This window comes from Arvicanthis niloticus, chromosome 6, assembly GCF_011762505.2.
Source record: "Arvicanthis niloticus isolate mArvNil1 chromosome 6, mArvNil1.pat.X, whole genome shotgun sequence".
NCBI lineage: Eukaryota > Metazoa > Chordata > Mammalia > Rodentia > Muridae > Arvicanthis > Arvicanthis niloticus.
In genome coordinates this window covers 45,696,786-45,719,145 of record NC_047663.1, presented here as the reverse complement: position 1 = coordinate 45,719,145, position 22,360 = coordinate 45,696,786, and the positions used below count along the sequence as shown (strand labels likewise).

General features: G+C 45.4%; 1 protein-coding gene across 1 annotated transcript in view; it reads right to left on the bottom strand.

Moving 5' to 3' along the window:
* The window catches only part of Vps53 (VPS53 subunit of GARP complex), a 133,361-nt gene that overhangs the window by 29,171 nt on the left and 81,830 nt on the right, over positions 1-22,360 (bottom strand). Inside the window, exons 14-17 of the mRNA XM_034505814.2 lie at positions 13,184-13,426; positions 11,878-12,025; positions 6,153-6,235; positions 5,547-5,625 (exon numbers count right to left, since the gene is read on the bottom strand). Of these exons, the coding sequence (XP_034361705.1) occupies positions 5,547-5,625; positions 6,153-6,235; positions 11,878-12,025; positions 13,184-13,426 (553 nt within the window). The remainder of the gene's footprint in view (positions 1-5,546; positions 5,626-6,152; positions 6,236-11,877; positions 12,026-13,183; positions 13,427-22,360) is intronic.

Genomic DNA, 22,360 nt, shown 5'->3' with positions numbered 1-22,360 from the left:
GAAAGATACACCAGAGCCATGCACATGCTTACTGTTGCTTATATGTAAGTTATTTCCCCTATGTACGTATGTATGTATCTATCTATCTATCCGTCCACCTTCTATGTATCTGTCTATCTTTGACAGTCTCATTAGATAGGCAGGCTTGCCTGGAACTCAATACTTGGCTCAGTCTTTGTAGTGCTAGGATTACGGGCAAGCACCACCTTATGTTTTCTGCTGGTCTGGTCACTCTGTACTTTCTCACCTAGCCAGAAGCAGGGCTCCTGCACACACCATCAGAGTGAAGGTGTGCTCCTAATTCTGATCATTCTCAACCTCCTCCATTGAGGAGAGCCAGCTATTTAAGCTTGGGGAAAGAACTCAGGCCTCATTCTCAGCTGGAGAGACCGGGGGCCTGTGACCTGTCACCTCCACAGAGATGTACAGCCTGCTGCTGCACATAGCTCAGTCTGGGCAGCAGCGTCTTTATTTGTCCATCGTTCTTTGGTCTTCCTAGCTTCTTTGCCTTCATGGTCATTTTGGTGCACTGCTATAAAGCAAAGCCTGCCCTATGCCATGACATCCAACAAGAGACAAGACATGGACCTGGAGGTATTCAAAGATTAAGAGGAAGATAAAGATTGGAAAATAATTTGTAATTGAGAGATAGTATAGCGACTGGGGCATCTTAAGGGAGAAAAACAAGTGCTCTGGCTAAGATAAGAAATGGTGCCGGGCGGTGGTGGCGCATGCCATTAATCCCAGCACCTGGGAGGCAGAGGCAGGCGGATTTCTGAGTTCAAGGCCAGCCTGGTCTACAGAGTGAGTTCCAGGACAGCCAGGGCTACACAGAGAAACCCTGTCTTGGAGGAAAAAAAAAAAAAAGAAGAAAAAAAAAAAGAAAAAAGAAATGGTGACATGGCAAGGGACTCAGAATAACTAAAGCAATGTCAAGATAGAACAAAGATGGAGGACCTACAGCAACTGACTGCAAAGATTGCTACAGTGTGCTCAGAACACAAACAGGGCAGCACTGGCCCAAGGACAGCCTAGCTGAGTCTGAGAAAACCCATGCATCTGTGCTAAGCTGCTCCCTCCTTGCTTCTCCTCTACCATCCCCCAACTCCTTTCCCTCCTTCCCTCCCTCCCTCCCTCCCTCCCTCCCTCCCTCCCTCCCTCCTTCCCTGTCTTTCTCTTCCCCCTTTCTTCTCATTTTAAAAAAAAAAGATTCACTACTTTATGTGTATGAGTGTGCTGCTTGCATGTATGTATGTGTATTATATGTGTGCCTGGTACCCAGGAGCTAGAGTTACAGGAGGTTGTGAACTCCCAAGTAGGGTGCTAGAAACTGAACCCAGGTCCTCTGCAAGATCAGTAAGTGCTTTTAACTGCTGGGCCACCATTCCAGCACCTCTTCTGATTTTGACAAAAGTATTAAGACTACCCAATAAGGGAAAACTGCCTTTTTAGCACCCAGGGTGAGAAAGCTGGATATCTACATTCAGATAGATGCAGTGAATCCTCACCTCACACCATAAACAAAATTAACTCTAAGTGGATTAAATACTTAAATGTAAGAGCTAAGCCTATAAAAATCTTAGAAAAACACCAAGGATTTGATTCATTACCAAGTAATCTATTCTTTTGTTAGACTTCAGCAATGTGGGAAGACATCATGTAGGAAATGAAAAGTCAACCCACAGCATGGGAGTGAACATAACAGCTGCTACAGGCTCTAAAAGAACTTTCATCACCTGGGAAACTGAGGCAGCAGGAAAGAAAGGTTGAGCCCAGCCTGAGCTACACAGCAAGACAATCTAAAAAGCAACATACACATACACAAATAAATAGAAGGAGGAATAGACAATGATGACCTTTTATAACTCAACAACATAAAGTTAAGTTTACAACACCTGAATGGTAAGGGTTCAGCCAATATTTCTTTAAAGAGGACAGGCAAACTGCCAACAAGCATGTCAAGAGATGCCTACTAGCACTTTATCTTAGTCACCAGAGAACAGCAGTGAGGCCACAAGGAGACACGTCCTCATACCTGTACAGATGGCCACACTTTTAATACATGCAAAGAAAGTATTGGTGGAGATGTGGAAAGTTTAGACACTTCTACTGTGCTGGTGGGAATGTCAAATGGTAGATAGGGAAATCATGAGACAGCGCCTAGAATTGTACATGGAAGTTAACATGAGATCCAGCAGTTCCTCTCATAGGTGTGCACTGAAGAAAACTGAGAACATACACTCACACAGATGTTCACAGCACTGTTCCACCAGCTGGAAATAACTCTAACAAGGAAACAATGAATGGACTAGAGGCTGGGTGGGTAGTTTAATGGTACAGCACATGCTTGGTATCAGCAAGGTCCTGGATTCAACCTCTAGCATTGTTTTAAAAATGGAATGTTGTCCAGGTGTGGCAGTGCACATCTTTAGTCATGGTACTTGGGAGGCAGAGGTGGACCTCTTGTGTGTTTGAGAGCATCCTGGTTTACATAGTAAGTTCCATGTTAGCCAGCGCTTCACGGTAAGACCCTATCTGAAAACAAAACCAAACAAAACTCACAAAAACACAGAAAAATCAGGAAAGTGCAATACTGACACATGGCATACCATGAATAAACTCTGAAAATATTGTAAAGTGTAGGAAGTCCAGCAGGATAGGTAATCTATACAGACAGGAAGTAGACTAATAGCTGTCAGGGAACAGGGCATGCTGGGACAGCTGCTGAGAGGTATGTGTGTTGGGGTGGGCACTGAGAGGTGGTGGAGGCTTCCTTTTAGGGTCATGAGGATACCCTAGAATGAAATAGTCCTGGTGGCCCTGTGGTCACATATGTTTACTAAATTCTCTTAATTTGGACATTTTAAGGGGTGACATGTGCTCTGTGATTTGTTTTGGTTAGTTTGTCAACTTGAATCCAGGTTTCTGCCCTGACTCCCCTCAGTGATGGAGTAAGACGTAAGATCTGTAAGCCTTTTCTCCCCAAGTTGCTTTTGGTCATGGTGCTTTATCATAGCAATAGACACTCTAACTAAGAAAGGAATTATAGCTCAACTTTTTAAAGGGGAGAAAGATATCAGAGCTCACTCCTGGAAAGGCTGGGCTTTCTGGTTAGACAGTAGTTCAAGAAGAATTCTAAGTAGAAAGGTCAGAGCGAGGGAGGGCTGGACACCACCAGAAAGCAGTGCATACTCGGTTAGGTTGAACTGGCTCCAAGATGGGGTAGAGGGTATGTGTACGGGGACAGTACAAACCGTACAGACAAGGCGTCCAAGGTATTGACAGGAAATACGGCAACTTATTAGTTATTCAGCCTTATATGCTAACTGAGGACATCCCAGAGCTTTGGCCTCCCAGGTCAATGATGTGACCAGTCGCTGGGCTCCATCCACCTTGTCAAGGAGCCTTCTTCCCTCACCTCAGAACCAGTCCTGGGCTCTGCTGGAAGCCTACTCCCCACTGCCCTCACTATTTATGAAATACTTCTATTTATTTTATTGGTTGAGTTTTCACCCAGCACAGCATAAACTTGAAGACAGCCTTGCCTGAGTTCAGAACACTCTGTAACTTCCTAAGGCAGTGAAAGAGACTGGCAATTTTGACAAACTGACTTTAGTAACTTTAAAAACTGCAGCTTCCACTGCAGTCCTGTTTGAACAACCTCCTCATCATAAATTCCTTCCAGAGAACTGGACCATGTCCTATCCGCCTCTGGTTTCTCAAATGCTCACTGTTGGATTCTGCTTTTCTCCTATGGCCCCAATTTCCCCTCTCACACCACAAATCTGCCCATTCTGCTCACATCTCCAGTCTCCACCTACTAGATGGAGCACCTGGGGACAATGCCTATGCCTGCAACCCCCAGCACTGTGCTAGACAGAATCCAAGATGGACTAGTTATCCAGCAGCAAACAACGATGGAATCAGAGACAGAAATAATCACCATCACAAAGGTCTGAAAAAAAATCCTAGAAGAAACTCCATGAAACTGAATGCAGGGCTCATGCTGAGTCAGTCAGTGAGCACTGCCATGTTTACTTTAGTCACATGGATCTCATTTTGCTAGAGCTCCAGAAGACTCAGACAAACAGGAATGGCCTTCCAACTGCTATGTTCCCAAACCTATGGTTTTCCTATCATATAAACATAAGACTCTGGAGATATGGTTGATATTTTCTGGGGTGCACCTGGGGAGAAATGGCTAGCGAGAAAGAGGAACTCGAGGGAAGTCTGCCTAATGAACTGACAGTTCATATAAGCAACACCTGGAGTGTTAAAACCACTCCACGTGTTATTTTACAGAAAGAGAGAGAGAGAGAGAGAGAGAGAGAGAGAGAGAGAGAGAGAGAGAGAAAAGATTCTACTCTTCCTTCGGTCAGTGTGAAAATCTTTTGGCAGCTGCGCTCCAGGCTTCAGTGTGGCAGTTGAAGAGACGGCAGCTGGAATGGATCCTACTCAGGATGCACAGGTTTGCCAGTAGTGAGGGAATAAACCAGAGCCTAGGAAACGAATCCTCACAGCTCCACTCCACAGACCAGCCTCAAACTACCTGCTTACAGTGTGTGGCTAGGGATCCCAGCTGGGCACAGGATTGGTCTTGAGAACAGCAGCTGCTTCTCAACTTCCTACTTCACTCCTTAAACCAGGCAGGCTTTATCTGGACAGGGCCAACTAGACCGTGTTTTTGCTTTGTGGGTTATAAGGTCTTTACTATAACCACTAGTTTCTACAGCTACAGCAACAGCCTCAGATAGTGCTTAAGTGAATGAACATAGCTATGTTCCACTAAGACTTACAGGAACAAGTGGTGGCCACATTTGGCTGCAGGTTATGGTTTATTAACCCCTGCTTTACAAGGTTGTGTTGGGCTTAAAAGTCAACAAAGAATTGCCTACTTTCTACTTAATCAGTAAACATGAAGTCTTTAATATGGTCTAGACACTTAAGGAATACTTTTGTTCTTTTTTGAGACAGGGCCTTTCTGTGTAGTCCAGGCTAGCTTTGAACTTGAAACCTTCTTGCCTCAGCTTCTAAATCCTGAGATCACAGGCGTGACTCACCATATTCCTCAGGAATTTACATTGTTTGGGGAAGAAAGAACAAGCCTATAAAACCACAAAGAGCAGCATATGGTGAGTGTCAAAAGGGCCATAGAGGGCTGAGGGCTAAGGGTACGTGAAAATCAGAGTGCACAGACTCATTAAAGTGTTTAGTACTGACACCAAAGCTCAAAAAGAGCCAAAACCTCTCAGTGGGCAGGGATTCTGGAGTCATTGCGGCAGAGCTCACCAAACTGCTCATCTGGCAAGAGCACTGACAGGTTTCAGCAGGAGCCATATGCTGACCCAAGAACCCATCTCCTTCAGACTCACCCTCAGCCCACAAAAGGACCAGCAACCATCCCAGGTGCCAGGTGAACCTAGCAGGAACTCTGGGGGATCTGCCCAGGGCCCTCTCAGCTGATACAAAGCAGGGTCAGGACATAACAGGAAGGGCTGTGGAAGGCATATCAATCACTGGTAGGAGGCCCGCTCCTAAAATCTTACCTTGCTCATGGCAATCAGGGCAGGGTCACAGGCTGCATCCAGATCCTGAACCAACAGCTGGATGCTGCTGGAGATGACACTGCAAGGAAACAAACTGCTGTGGCCATTGCTCCAAAAGACAATAGGATGCTAGACACCCCACAGGTGTTTCTGAAGTATGTACACAATGTTAAATTCTCATTTCTTCATGAAATCTTAGGTTTTAATCACTAATAATGGAAGAGCGGCTGGCTTTTCATGTCCTGTTTTATTTGGGTATGTCTAACCCAGTAAGAGCCCAAACTTCTAAGGCTACTCCTATAACTACTAACTCTAGATCTCTTTTTGAATTCTTCTCCAAAAGCATCTGTATTAAAAGCTTGTTTAAGTCAGAAAGAGGAGAAGAAGGAGAAAGAGAAGGAAAAGAAGGAGGAGGAGGAGAAGAAGGAAGAAAAGGAAGAAGAGGAGGGAGACGAGGAAGAAGAGAAGAAAAGGGAGGAGGAGGATTGGGCAGTGAGGCACTGCTTCTCATGGCTAGTGGAGAATGAATGCCCTGGGAACTCTAAAGTACACAGTGCCTGTGAAGAAGAAAGGCTAAGCTGGAGCAAGAGCCTGGAAGGTACGTACGTGCTGAATGTGTCCATTTCTCCTGTGAGATTAATTCGTTCAGTCAGACTCACATCAACTTTTTCTTTGAGTTTTTCTTCTAGCTGTTAGAAAAGGGCAGAAGCAGAAGTGTGTTTAATGATTACCCGAAGGTGTTCCATACCTACTGAGGCTCACAAAATAACGAGCCAGACAGTTTTAGACACAACATGGGACACATCCCACAGGATGTGAGGGAAGTCCCATTACCCTGACTTCATGGGTGAGGACTGTAGTAGCCATCCAAGACAACAGGTGATAGGGTCAAATGAGCTTCCTAGAACCCAGCTCCTTTGGCACCACTCTGGGCTTACTTCTTAGAACACATCCAAAGCTCAGACGGTCTGTCCTCTGCAGGATCATGCTTTGAGTGTTTGGTCTCTAGTGGTGGCGCTATTTTGAAGGCTGTGGAGCCTTTATAAAATGTCAAAAGCTGGTGAGAGCATTTGAAGGTTACAGGAAAGCCCTGCTGCTCTTTCCCAGTGTGGCGGACTGCAATAACCTCTCCTCCCTTAAGCTGTATCTGTGAAAAGTAACTCAAATGGTCTCCCTGCTTACCCCGTAACATGTAGCCTCACCCACCAATGTGAGCAACTTTTAATGTGAGTGACAGTAAAATCAGCCAAAATGTTTGCTCAGTATTTCTATGGTCATCACTGTGCCAACGTGCCAATGTGTCAAATAAATACATCTTCACCTTGGTTAGCTCAGGGCTTAGGGTAGGAATACTCATATCCTCCGGAACCATAGAGAGATTAACAACGATCAGAATCTGTGTGTACCTAAAAATGCCCTGGGGATTGACAAATCCAGTACTCTTAAATCAGTCACACTCACTCTAAGAAGATGAACGCTTTGCATTAAGATTTAAAGTGCTCTTAGAGGGATGGAGAGATGGCTCAGTTCCCAGCACCCTTATGGTGGCTCACTACCACCTGTAACCCCAGATCCAGGGGATCCATCACCCTCTTTTGGCCTCTGTGGGTACTGTATAAATGTGGTGCACATACATTACATAGGCACACATACATACATATTAAAAAACTTAAAAACAAAATGTCCTTAAAGGTGTGCAAATAAGGGTAACATTTTTAGGGGGCAGCTTATAAATGTAATCTGCCAATTTCACATTTAGAAATGTATTTTCTTTTCTTTTTCTTTTTTGGTTTTTCGAGACAGGGTTTCTCTGTGTAGCCCTGGCTGTCCTGGAACTCACTCTGTAGACCAGGCTGGCCTCGAACTCAGAAATCTGCCTGCCTTTGCCTCCCAAGTGCTGGGATTAAAGGCATGTGCCACCACCGCCCGGCTAGAAATGTATTTTCATGAAATAAAGAGAAGAATGTACAGAGCCATGCAAGGATTCTTGGCAGATTTATTTCTGCCACTACTAAGGGGCGAGGGGCCATTTAGAGAACTCAATAGGTCAGACTCTGCATTTGTAAAGTTCTTCCCAGAAAGGGCTTATATTACTGGAAACCTGGTCACCCATGAGGGAGGATGGGACAGTGTGCCACAGGTGTGTGTACACATGCTCCAGGAGCCTCTGCTACCTTATTGAAGATAAACCCTAACTTTAAGCACAACATGGCTCTTGTCTATCTCTTTGGCCCCATCTTGCTATCTTTGCCTTGCTTCTGGCATTTACAGTTTCAGGGTCTTTGTCTCAGGACTTCCTCACCCCATACTTCCTCCCTCTAAAATGCCCTGCTCCCCCTCCTGACCAGCCCCCCATTTCCTAGCCCTCCCAACTCCTCTCTTGGTGTTTGTTTCTTCTCCCACCCTTATCACAGAGAGGCAGGGAAACCCTAGCCTGCTTGCTTGCTATTTGTTTTCCATCTGCTCTAAGTCTCCTGACAGGAAGACGATTGTCCTCTCTGCATATCACCAGCTGAGGTAGCACATGGAAGTGTCTAGTAAAACTCTCTTGAAGGGATGACAGAATGAACGAGAGACTCAAAATGAGCTGAGAAAGCTGAGGTGGTACTGGTATCAAAAGATGTCCGAGACAGCCAAGTGTGCTGGAATGAAATCTCAGCACTCTAGAAGTAGAAACTGTGAGAACTGTTGTAATCTCGAGGCTAGTCTGGGCCAACAAGAATTTGTCAGCTGGGCATGGTGACACAAGCTTTTAATCCCAGCACTGGGGAGGCAGAGGCAGGTGGATCTCTGTGAGTTTGAGGCCAGCCTTATCTACAAAGCAAGTCCAGGACATGCAGGACATCATGGCTCTGCTATACAGAGAAATCCTGTCTTGATACCTCACCCCCAAAAGGAGAATTCGTCTTAGAGATAGAGATAGAGATAGAGATAGAGACAGAGATAGAGATAGATAGAGAATGAGAAAGAAAGAAGATGTCTATGATCTAACTATAAACAGAATATGGTCACTTTGATGTAGAATAACATGTAGAATTTGAGACCATTTTTATTTAAAAAGATAAATGCAGGGCTGGAGAGATGGCTCAGAGGTTAAGAGCACTGACTGCTTTTCCAGAGGTCCTGAGTTCAATTCCCAGCAACCACATGGTGGCTCACAACCATCTGTAATGGGATCCAATGCCCTCTTCTGGTGTGTCTGAAGAGAGCAATAGTGAATAAATAAAATTAAAAAAAAAAAAAAGATAAATGCAAAGTGTTTGGGAGGACATGTTAGTAAGATGGAGAGCGGCAGCTGCTTGGAAAGAGGAGGTGCTTTTGCTAACAGCAGCACCATCTTCCTACAATAGCTCTGTGAGAGGTTTGGGATGGTCTGAAGCCAGGGCAGCACACATGCTAGGTGAGTTCTCTACCACCGAATGCCCTCAGCCCTGTAGTAAGTCTGAGAATCGAGTAATACATCACCCAACTTTACCCTTAGTGTTCAATGTTGTTTGGATACTTAGTAAAATTTTCTTGCCTAGGGGCTGGAGAGATGGCTCAGTGGTTACAAGAACTGATGGCTCTTCCAGAGGTCTTGAGTTCAATTCCTAGCAACCACATGGTGGCTCACAACCATCTGTAATGAGATCCAATGCCCTCTTTTGGTGCTTCTGAAGACAGCTACAGTGTAGTCATAATATATACATATATATATATATATATATATATATATATATATATATATATATATAATTTTATATATGTGTGTATATATATACACATATATAAAATAATAAATCTTTAAAAAAATTTTCTTGCCTAAAAGGCCATAATACCCAAACACCCCAGTGCACACTGGTAAGCAGGATTGAGTTTTGAGGGCACAATTCAATCCACTACAATTCCTGAGTCTGTGATGACTCTGTCTTGGATTGATCACTTTTTGCATGATGTCTCAAGTTCACTTTTTAAAAACTATTTTATTATTTTATATATATGGTTGTTTTGCTTGCATGTATATATGTGCACCACAAGAGTACCTGGTACCTATAGGCCTGAAAAGCCAACCAATCCCTTATAAATGGAGTTACAGACCGTTGTACGCTGCTATGTAGATCTGAGAATTGAACCTGGGTCCTCTGGAAGAGCAAGCAGTGCTCTAACTGCTGAGCATGTCTCCAGGCCCCATTATGCTTTGAGACAGGGTCTCTAGTGCAGGCTGGCCTTAAGCTCTCAATGTAGCTGGAGAAGACCCTGAACTTCCGAGTCTCCTCTCACCTCTCAAAGACTGGGATTTCAGTATAGATGTGCATCACTGTACCAGAGTACATGGAGCTAGGGACGAAACCCAGGGCTTCCTGCATGCTGGGCAAGGCTGGACCAACTGTGCTGCATCCTTGGCCACCCTATCTATCCCCTCAGCCTGGAACCAGTCATTTCTCCAGGAATCTGTTTCTTCTAAAGGAATGTGGCATTCAGACAGGTGGCTCAGGATGCACTCACTTTTATAATCAGTTAGATGGTTTTCATTTAAAAAAATTACATTTAAAAAATTTAATTTAATTTACATTTTAAAAAATGGCTACACAAGTCATCAAAATGGTCTCTGATTTACCAATACTTCTAAAACTTCTAAGAATCTGTTCTAGAAATATAATATAAAACTTTTAAGATACTATATTCAGAAGGATGTTTTTGTAAGATTATTTGTAGAAGCAAAACTTTAAAGCAGTATAAATAATTACCAGGCTGTTTCTAAATATCCATGCATCCTCTAATGAAAATATACATCCATAAACAGTAATAATAAGATATTTTAGTAACAGGAGAATGCTAAGGCACCAACACTAACAATAAAAGAATATAAAGGTAAACTAAGGGGGCTGGAGAGATGGCTCAGTGGTTAAGAGCACTGACTGCTCTTCCAGAGGTCCTGAGTTCAATTCCTAGCAAACACATGGTGGCTCACAGCCATCTGTAATGGGATCCGATGCCCTCTTCTGGTGTGTCTGAAGACAGCTACAGTATACTCATATACACAAATAAATAAGTCTTTTTTTAAAAAGAATAACTTCATACAAAACTATGTTTATAAAATAACCCAAGCTGCTAATGGGGGATTGATTATTTGAGGATGATGGCATTAGGAGTAGGCTTTGTGTGTGTGTGTGTGTGTGTGTGTGTGTGTGTGTAAGGAAAGTGTGTAAGAATACAGCGGGGCACAGTTGGGAATGAGGCTGGGCTCTGAAAAGATCACTAAGTGCAGAGGTGCTCCGTGTCACTTTCCTCATATGGCATACAAGAGTCTGTGTTAAGAGCTGGGTGGCAGTGATAATGGAACACGCCTTTAATCCCAGCACTTGGAAGCAGAAGGCAAGCTCTGAGAGCTTGAGGCCAGCCTGTCTACACTCTGAAACCCCGTCTGAATCTCTGAATCAAAGTGACACTATCTTATGTGTCTTTTTCATACACTCTAAACACCTATTTTCTTCATGAGGGGCTCAAGCTTCTTTTTGTGTGTGTGTGTGTGTGTGTGTGCGCGCGCGCGCGTGCGTGCGCGTGTGCATGCGTGGGCGCCTGCCTGTCTCTGGCTCCCAGGCCAGAGTGGTCTATGAGTCATTCCTGTATATGTGACCGCACCCCCAAGCAGAGTGTGCTACTGCTTTGGCCTTGGCCTCTGGGCCAAGCTGGCTGACCCTCAAGGAGTCTGCTGGATACTTCCTGTGCTCATGTCCTGGCACATAGGAGTGTCAAGCTGTCACGTCTAAACTGCCCCTTGCGCTGCCTTCTTGAATGCTTAGGAAATAAGCACCAACATCAGGAAGAGCAGGATTCTCTCAGGTTGCTTCAGGCCAAATGGAGAGAAACAGCCAATAACCCTGTGGAGGGCTGAGTGGCAAGTTACTCTGGCTCAGCCTTCTGCAAAGCTATTGTCTGTTGAACTGCCTTCCATTGGCTCCATCAGAGGCTTCATCCTTTCTGCTTCACAGTCAATACCTCAAACAATGGTTGTTTGTTATGGTGGACAGAGAATGCTATAAAATGTCAGGAAAGGCTGCCTGGTCAAAGGCTGCCTGATACCCAGAAGACAGTTTATTGATGCTTTTCTCATGAAGGACACTGTGCTACTGACCTACTTTTAAGAGGTCATGCCTGTTTGGTAGCTTACATGTGAGTGGAAGCTAGCCATATTTCCCCTGTAAGATGGCTGCTTGGGCAGTCTCTGACTATATGGTGAGAGGCCAACCAGACTGCCCAAGGTGGCAGGAGACCTTAGTGGAGCTCACAGGTCCTACTCCAGCTGTGGGAGAGAGCTCTGGGAGGGAGGCATGCTCAGCTGGGTGCTCACCTGCTGGGTGGTAGCCAGACAGTACTCGGCTGTGCTCAGGATGCTGCAGATGAGACATAGCTCCTCCAGAGTGAACCTGGCCACTTCTGAGCCTTCCTTCTCTTTGAGGAGGCTGCTGATGGTCAGCCCCCCACTGCTGCTGCTGGTTCTGAAAAAAAGGACAGGAACTAGTCAGGCTGCAGCTGCTAACTTGCTTCCTGAAGCTGCATATTTTATGACAAAGAAGAAAGCAGAGGAAAGGCTGGCAACAGTACAAATAAATCAACACACAATGTGTGTGTTTGCTCCTGACCTTACCTTGACTGTCATCTGTTCAGACCATCTCACCCACAAGAACAGGAAGAGACAACGCCAAGAGAGCCAGTGAGCAGTCCTCACCTGGGATGATCCCATTCTCACCAAGGAGGCTATCTGGCCTAGTGCCTTGGCTTGGGATTCCCCGAGGTGCAGACTCACTTGGGGGTCATCTGTGGCACAAAATCTGCTTCTCCAACAATCTTTCTCAGTTAAGGCGCATACATGTGGAGCTCATAAGTGAACACATGGAGTAAGATGGTCTAACAGTGCACACGTGCGTTCGTGAACACACAAATAGAGAGCAGAGTTGATGGGTGTCGTCCTCTATCTTTCTCCATCTGGTTTTGGAGATAAGTCTCTCACTATCTCACTTGGCCTGACTGGGTGCCACTGTGCCCTGGGGTCTTCTTATCTCTGCCTCCTGCTGCTGTGATTACAGGTGAGTGTTGCCAAGCCCAGCTTTTTATGTGGGTGCTGGGGATCTGAACTCAGCTCCTCATGTTTGTGCAGGAGGCACTTTACCCACTCAGCTTTCTTCCAGCCCCAATCCACCCATATCTTTAAACTTACGGCTGTGCTCACAGCATTAGAGACCATGGAAGACAGTAGGAGGAGGGAAAGCTTGGTTATTGGGTACTCAAGGCATGAACACACTGAACAGGCTGGAGCCACATTGCCTCTGCTGATGAGTAACTTTTTTTCTATGTTGAATCCATGTGTACTGTGTACATATATATAATAGGCCCAACTTAGTGTTGCACTGTGACCTACACTGGTGGCTGGGGGAACATGCCTGCTGACAGTCGTGGTCAGCTGTGGAATGTCATTAAAGAAGATAGCACCAGCAGTGGGTCAGGCTCTTGAGAGCCCAGAAGGAGTGTTTTCCTCTTCGACATTCTTAGCAGTCCAGTAAACAACCCCAGAGTGGCTTTCCTTTGAGACTCCCATATTTAAGGATATCGGGAGACTCAATTCCCTGCTGGGAGAGAGCAAGGAGAACAGAACTCACTTAGGCAGGTTGCCAGAGAGGATTTTCCAGGCGTATTCTCGGAGGTACTTCTGGAAGATGGTAGTCAGGGCGATCATGGGCTCGCCCGTGCTGAGCTGTGAGCACTGAACCATGCACTTCTTGTAGTAGACAAAGAGGTCGGCACAGCTGGGGAGCACAGCACCCCCTTCGTCAGTGTTGGGCTTGGGTGGACCCTGGGCTTTGAAATCTGCCACAAACCGGTCTATCAGCTCGCTGAGGTTTCTGGAAGAGCAGAAATGTTTCACTTGGAGAGACCAGGCAGGAGTGCTGTCTCCAAGAACCTAAGTTGTCCCCACACATGCTCATTCCTGGTGTGACCCAAACTTACATGTGGGCTCATGCTATCCATGTCACCATTTACTTCCCTGCTGAAAAAGATGGCAGTAATGAAGTCTGACATTTGTACACTGCTTTGTTCCAGGTATCTCATCACCATGTCTGACCTCAGACCCCAGTGAGGGAGACAGCACTGCTGCTCCTCCAGAAGGTGAGAAAACTGGCACCTAAAACTGTCATAAAACCAGGTGGCAGAGCTGACTGGAGAACCTGCCACATAAGCATGCACCCCAGAATGTCAAGCACCAGCTCCCCTTTCCACAAACCAAAGTCCTAAACACTTATGACGGACCAGGAGTCATGGCTGTGCTTTCTAATCATGTCACAGAATACTAACTCTGAGTAGTAACCCTCGGAGCTACCTACTTTATTATGCCCCTTCTTCAAAGGTCAGGCACAGAAAAACACCTTATCCAAGACAAGCAGGCTGCAAACCCCAGCAGCCCAAACCCCAGCCTTATGCTTTTCACCAGCCTACAAAAAGGCTCTGATGGCAGCAAAGATGTAGATATCATGAACCTAAACACGTCAGAGGATGGATGGCTTTTAAGAAAGAATGCCTTCCTTCTTTAAGATGAATAGGTTTTTGGTTTTGTTTTTTTTTTCTGTAGAACTTTCAGAATTAAGGATGTTAAAAAAAAAAATCTTGGGATACAAGTAGCTTGGAAAAGTGGCTTGCCTGGTCATGGTGGGGAGGGTGGCTGGGATCCTGTCTCCACTGGATCTGTCTCCACTTTCCCTCACATTGCCCTAGTTACTCCAAGTCATCAGGAGCTGGAATCTAGCAGGGCTCTAACTACTGTCCTCTGCACAGCTGTGCTGTGTGGACAATGGGAGGCCCCTCTTGACATGTGGTATCTTTTTGCTTGCTGGCTAAGGCTATAAGAATCCAGCTGTGTTTTAAAAATATATTTATACAATAAGAAGAAAAAGGCAAGAACCACACACAGCATCGATTAGCAGGAATAGGAAACAATTGACATTTTACTCCAGTGCTTTTGTTACTCAGCTTATGACATCCAGATGTGGCTGCTCTACCCAGGCTCAGGCTCTGCCTGTGGAGAGAGGGGCCTCTTTAGCTGACCTTTGCAAGTATGTTGGCCACCCCCACTCTGCACAAACTCTTCTTGCTCTATTTTCTCATGGACCCTCACTGCTTCGTCTGCACAGAAGGCACCTAGGCTCACCTCTGTGGCCCTATTGCTGGGCCTTCACCTGTCACCTCCTGGCCAAGCACCCTCCCTCTAGCACTCTAGGCCCAGACCTCACTGCACAATTCAAACTAACACCTGCTCCCTCAGCTGGGACTGCCATCACCTGCCACTCAGTACCACATGATTTGGTTTTGGTTTGTTCATCTGTTTTGAGACTGGTTTTGAACTTATGACTCTCCTCTTGTATTAGCCTCCTGAGTACTAGGATATAGTATGTGCTATACACCTGGCTCTTACTATTTTTTTTTAGGTAGGGTTTTACTATGTAGCTCAAACTGGCCTGAAAGTTGTGCTTATCCTGCTTCAGTTTCCCCACTGCTGGAATAACATGTATGTATCACAGCACCTGGTTTTAGCACTTGAGTTAACATTTTGCTGTATTATTTAACAGGTCAAGCTTTCCCTATCTTGGTGCACAGTAGGTGATGTGAATCAACAGGGCCATTCCCTGATCTATGATGTAATTCCGCAGTACTGGGGACAGCACTCCAGCTAGTATCTGCCATAAGTAGCTGATTTACAGCCAGAAGGTCTCTGTGTGAGACTATTGGGTCTCCCCTGGGATGTGGGTATTTGTTTATGCTCCTTCATTCCACTGCACTGGCTGGTGTGTCACGCTACTCTTCATGTTAGTATCTAATGTGTGTTTAGATGATCATCTTCCACATTTTGTTCCTAAGGATGGGAATAAAATAGTGCAAAAATAAAGAGGGATAGGGACAGTGAAGGAGGAGGAAGAAAAAGAAGGGGAAGAGGAGGAGGAAGATGAGGAAGAGGAGGAAGAGGAAGAAGAGGAGAAAGAGGAGGAGGAAGAGGAAGAAGAGGAGGATGAGGATGAGGAGGATGAGGAGGAAGAGGATGAGGAAGATGAAGAGGAGGAAGAGGAGGAAGAGAAAGAGGAGGAGGAAGAAAAGGAGGAGGAGGAAGAGGAGAAAGAAGAGGAGGAGGAAGAGGGAGAGGAGGAGGAGGGAGAGGAGAAACACACGGCAGAAAATGCATTGGCGTCAGTTGAGGGTCTAATGTCCACATAGAAGGCACTCTGCATTGATTTTACTGTAACCACCTATCTCCTCCTATCACCCTAATTATCTTTACCCACTTCTTATTTCAGAGCCACCCTGATTATAAAGCATGGAGACACTGTTTACCAAAAACACCCTCTAGAGATTTACATTTTTGTGGAATGTCCACCAAGTTACTTTTGACATTGTTCTCTATTGCAGATGAGAAAGAAACCTAGTGAGGAAGCTTCCCTGTACCCTTGTCCACCCTGCATCAGCATGCATCCACATCATACAGGACAAGAGTAAAAGCTGCCTCAAGAGAACCTCTGAGGTTCATTGCTTATGAAGTACTGGGTCAGGCCAAGTAAATAACAAGCCCACACTTCCTGTATGCGAGGCTTGAGGGCTGTAAGGTAAGATACAAAGACACTTAACTTAAAGAAGGTTATCACTGATAGCAGATGTTTGGCAAGATCTTCATGTAGAATTAATACAGAAAGGGACGTGTGGCCTAATGATCTGCAGCCTGGAACCATAGGGAGTCTTCCACCTGAGAGCAAGTGTGAACACGTAAGAGTTTACAAATGCTCAGGTCCTGGGCAAGGGGCTGTGGGGTACTGAGAATCCCTGTGGCCTTAGAATAGTCACATTTCAAGGGAGACAAAACGCTATTTGTGGAGTAGGCTGCAGAGAAAGCCTGCAACGGATTCAGGGAAAGAACAAAAGCGTGTAGCCAGAAGGATTGGGAGATCCTCAGCTACATAACGAGGTGAGGCCAGTCTGCTACATGAGATCCTACCTCAGAAGCCAAAACCAACGAGGAGAGAACATGTGAGGGAGAGGGTGTGAAGGAGAAGACCATGGCTGTGGGTGCAGCTGCAAAGTAAAAACAACATCTGGCCTTGAGTGAGGCAGTGAGACCCTTTTGATTCTCACTGCTATCCCTCCAGACCTTTACCTTTTTTGAGATTTTATTTACTTTATGTGAATGAGTGCTTGCCTGCATATTTGCCTATGCAATATGTGCATGCAGTACCCAAGAAGGCCAGAAGAGGGTAGTGTATCCCCTGGGATTGGAGTTACAGATTGTTGTGAGGCCCCATGTGGGTGCTGGATATCAAACCCAGATTCTCTGGGAGCAGCCAGTGCTCTTGACTGCTGAGCCATTTCTCCAGCTCCTCATAACACCACACAACAACTCTTTTTTTTCCCTCTTTCCTTTTTGTTCTTTTTCTTCCATTAGTTTATAGATGGGTTAGAAATATGATGTCATTTATTCCTCCCAATAACTTTAAATAGAGGGCATTATTATTGTCATTTTAAAGGTCAAGAAACCAAGGCTGGTAACTTGAAGTACCTTTGTGCAAGGTCACAGAGTTATTGCACTGATCTCAGGTCTATAGAGTACAATGCAGATACATGCCACACTGTTATTCCTGACTCTCTCTGGCTGAGAGAAACTTCATGGACATGTGGTTTCTTTCTCTCTCTCTTCTCTACAGCTTGAGCTTTGTGCCCAAGAACTGTGTAAGCATTTGCAGGTTTCACACGACACATTGTTAGGAGTTCTGCTGATTAAGTTAAAAATAATGAGTAAAAAGTATTACAGGGAACTATGAACAAAGGAGGAGAAGCAATCATCTCATTGCAGACTGGGCTTAGCATGATACATGCAGATGGATCTGAAGTCAGCATTCAGAAATAATAAGTAGACTGGAAAGCAATGTAGAAGTGGCACTGGGTGAGGTGGCCCAAGAGCCCCACACAGATTCAGCATGCATGCACTCAGAGCTGCACCCACTAACATGCACCCTTTTCACTTCTCTTGAGCTAGAGGTGTGGACTTGCCTCTGGGGTGAGCAGTGGGCTTGGGAGGAGACTGGGAGATGGGCTACATACAGACAAATGGAGGAAACAAGTAAATGTATCAAGGATACTTGGAGCCATGCTTCTTGCTACTGTGTTATAGAAGGCAGTTGTCAGCTTGGGAACCACTGTGGTTAGGTTAGAATGGAGGTCTTGACATGAACCCACAGGCTTTAAGGTACAGGTAGATATGAAGATAAGTTGTGTGTAGATGCATCTACGCTCATGTGGGCACACGTTTCTCAGCTCTCTCAGCTGAGTGCCCAGGAGCAATGGCACCTAGCAGCACTCAGCACACTCATCAACAGAGCTTGGTGTCTGCGGCTACTCCCTACAGAGGAAATGGGGAGCTTGGAAGCAAGCATGACTCTAGGGCTGGACATGATGCACAAGATAAGCCTGGTGCACTTCAGTGTGCCAGAAAGAAAGGAAAGTATCCAGGAAATGATAGGGGCATGTAAAAAGGAAGAAGAGCCAGCTCGAGAGGGTCCTCCCGGGTAGCCTGAACACTGAAATGATTAGTCCTAGAGAGAAAACGGCAACAGTGGGACAACTGGCAGAGCCAAGCAAGGCCCGAGGGCTGGTAGCAGTACAGTACTGACTTTTACGTCCAGCTTTGTTGATGGATTTCAAGACAGGGCTTTGTTATGTAGCCCAGGCTGGCCTGGAATTTAAGATTCTCCTGTCTCAGCAACTGAGTGTTGGGTCACAAGCATCTCTCACTGTATACATATAACATGCTAGTTTTGATAACTTTTCTAAAGGTATAAATTGATTCCAATATAAAGTAAATTGAATACTTAAGGGTATTCTCTAGCCTCCACACACATGTGTACTCACACTCTTCCCATGAACACATATACAAATGTTTTTAAAGTTCAAGCCATCTTCAGCTATGCAGCAAGTTTGAGGACAGCCTGCCATAAAGAAGATCTTGTCTCAAAATAAATAAATTAAGGAATTAATTAAACACAACTGGTAAAATCCAACATGACCACATGACCTCTGGATTTAACTGGTGTTTGCACGAGTGTGTGTGTGTCTGTGTGTGTGTGTCCTCAGAGGACAGATGAGGATCCTGAATTCCATGCAGCTGTAGTTCCAGGCAGCTGTGAACTGCCTAGTGTGGGTGCTGGGAACCCAACTTTAGTTCTCTGGAAGAGTAGTCAGTGCTCTTACCCACTGAACCCCACAAAATGTTATTGTTAGGTTTGTTTGAAGCTGAGAATGGAACCCAGGGCCCTGTACATACTAGGTGAACAATCTCCCATTGATCTACATTCCTAACCTCTGTTTTTCATTTTTTTTTAAAAGGTTTATTTATTTTATGTATGTGAGTACACTGTGTTGCTCTCTTCAGACACACCAATGGCATTGGATCCCATTACAAATGGTTGTGAGCCACCATGTGGTTGCTGAGAATTGAACTTAGGACCTCTGGAAGAGCAGTCAGTGCTCTTCACCACTGAGCTATCTGTTCAGCCCTCTATTTTTCATTTCTATGCATGCATGTGGGTCTGTCTATTTATATAAATGTGTGTGCATGCCCACAGGGGCCAGAAGAGGTTGTCAAAGCCCCTGGCACTGACGTTTCAGGTGGTTGTGAGGATCTGATGAGAGTGCTGGGAGCTGAACTCAGGTCCTTGGCAAGAGCAGGAGTTCCTGCTGTTGTGTTGATCCATCTTTCTAGTCTCAGGTCCTTGTTTTTAGGACAGTCTTATCTCAGACTTGAGAGTTCAAATGGCTGAAACAATGTGTGTGCATAGATACATGGGTGTGTATAGAAGAAAGGTGGGAGAGGACAATGTGATGGAGAAACTGGGGAAAGGGCAAAGACTTCTGTAGGCTTTCTTATAATTGTTCTGTAAGTACGAATTAATTAAAAAAACAACTAGGCTGTAGGTGTGACAAAGCTAAGAAGGGGGATAGGAATGGCAACAAGTGACTTTAGGGAACTCAGGAGAGTAAGCAGAAATTGAGTCACAACAACTTCCTGACAAGGAAAGCCACGGGATAGAGTGAAGCCGGTGCTGATGTAGAAATCCCCACAAGCCAGGGAAATTGCTACCAGCTATCAAGCAGAAAGTGCAACATCCTCTTAGGGTAGAAACAGACATGGGGAAATCCACTTATACATCTAAGGACAGCTTAGCCCAACTTGCCACACAAGTGGTTTGTGGGGACTTGCTTCTTGCTTCCTTCCTATATACTGGCTTGTGGGCCTTCTCCTGCTGCTGGGTTATTTGTTAGGATAGGCACTGCCAGGTTGTTCCCTAGGCACAGAGAACTCTCAGATGAGAGCACAGACCCCACACCTAGATCCATATAAAATCTGCAACCCCGATGAGGTGACCTTCCCACACAGGCATCCTGAGCAAGAGCACAGAGAGGGCAGAGCAGGCCCCCCCTGCACACTGTGGGCCAAGGAGCCACTTGTCAAAGTGTATCATTCATATCACAAGCCTGAGACGGGCTGATGAACCTTGTTGCAGACAGGACAAGACGGCCTGGAAGCGGTTAAGTGGCATGCTGGAGGCTCCAGGCTAGTGAGTGCAGAACTCTGACTGGAATCCAGGTCCTCCTGGCATGCAGACCCCTTCTCTGTCTGCTATGCTGGTGAGAGATCTGTACACCTTCCTGGCAGATGTCTGAGTCAATGGAACTATGAGAGCAGCAACTGCACACATCAGTCTAATCTGAGCTCTTTCTTAGCTGCAGGGTTCTCTGGCCAAAGGGAAAAGTGTCTTCCTAAAGTCCCCCAAAATCATACTCAAAATTACTATGTATGTATAACTAATGTTTTTTTGCTAGAGGTCTATGGTTTACTGTTTATTTTTTAGTTATTTATGATACTGGGGATTAAACTTTATAAATGTTAGCCAGGTACTCCATCACTGAGCCATATATCCACAACTCTCTTTTTACATTGTATTTTTGAGGCAAGGTCTCAGTTGCCTAGGCTGGATGTGATCTCACTCTGTAGCCCAGGCAGGCCTGGAACTTGCAATCACTCCATTCCTCTAGTAGCTGGGATTATAGGCCCATACCCCCAGAAGTCTTGAAAGGATCTATGCCTTGTCAAAGGTTAATAACCATTACAGTATCAAGTCTGACTCTGCTCTGCCAGGACAGGAGTTGGAGTTCTTCAACTCTCTTCTACTTCAAGGCCCTGCTCTGTGCTCCTATGTGACTGCAGCTTCTGCAGTCCCCATCCCTGGGGCCTCCTGCTCCCTCAGAGTTTGGAAACATCCTATGAGGGAAATGCCAGCCAAGCAGCCAGTGCTGCATCTTTCATAGGCCAAGAGGGCCTGGGGAAGGAGGCTTGGCTCTTTGCCCAAAGCATTGTGAGCAACCTTCAAACTTTGATGAATCAAGTCCATGCAAAAAGTGGACAACAGAATTCTGAAAGAGAAAAATGATTCTTTAGATCAGGAAGGTCTGAGCCAAATAGCTTTCAGTCTTTTTGAAATAAGAATTATAAGGGTATGGGCTGATGGCTGGGGAGATGGCTCCGTTGGTAAAGTGCTTGCCATCAGCATGAGGACCTGAGTGTGATCCCTATAATCTACATTTAAAAATGTCCAGGTATGGTGACGTACAGTTATAATCCCAGCACAGGAGAGATGGAGAAGACAGTCCTTGGGGCCCACTGGCAAGCCAGCAGTCTATTCATTAAGTCCCAGGTCAGTGTGAGAGACCTTTCCTCAAAAAACTGAGGTGACATCTACTGAGAAATGACACCAAGAGTCAGGTGTGCATGCACATACACACATTTACACACACAAGGGTTGGGTAGGTGTCAAGGTGCTTTCAAAGAACAAAGTGGCATTGGTAACTAGTGCCCTCTGTGAGCCTGCTGGACACATGCCGTGAGCAGATAGAAAAGCTAAGCCTTCTCAAAGCAACTTTGCTTTTCTTGGTGTATGCTGACTTTTGTTAACATGAAAGGTGTTTCACAAGGTTTATATCCGGGGTAGAAGAGAAGGTAAGAGTTTTTGAGTATTGCCTATAAGATCAAGTGGGTGGAGATGGTGTGCCCCTAAAAACATTCTTCTATTCTTATTCTCATCCTGAAATAGGCCGGTAGATAAGGAGTTGTTCATTCAGAACAGAAGCATTGGAAAGGAAAAGATGAAGGAGAGTGAAGACAAAAGGGGCCTAATGCTTCCCAGAGAAGGCTTCGTCACAGCTAGTCAGTCTCCTGTGTGTTCTCCTGTGTGAGCCACAGTCTGTTTTCCTAAGTGGGTCCTTGGAAGCCTTTGTAACCTGGGCCAGCCTGTGTCCTCAAAGCCTGCCCCATTCCATTAACCCAACTTTCCAAACTCTACTGTCCAGTGACCTCAATAGTGACCCTGGACACTATTAAAGATCTGGGGATCTTTTGTGAATAGTTTCCTGTCAACAAGGGACCCTACACCACCAAGTGGACCTTAGATCACTTCTGGCTGTGAGGAAATGGGTGGAGATGCCTGGTCTGTGAGAATGTGTGGAGCCTGTGGGTCTGTGAAAGAGCAAGCATGTGGCATGGGCGACTCCAAGTCCTTAACTGATACAAACAAATGGGGAAGAGAGAACTTCCCTATGGTAGAATTCCAATTAGAAGGTGGAGGAGAAAGGATGGAAACAGATGGCCAGCATTAGGCAGTGAGAACTGCTGCAGGAAAGAATCATCAAGCCCTGATAAAATGAGCCAACAGTGTCAAGACATAGGATGATCCCACCCCTATTTTAAAGCA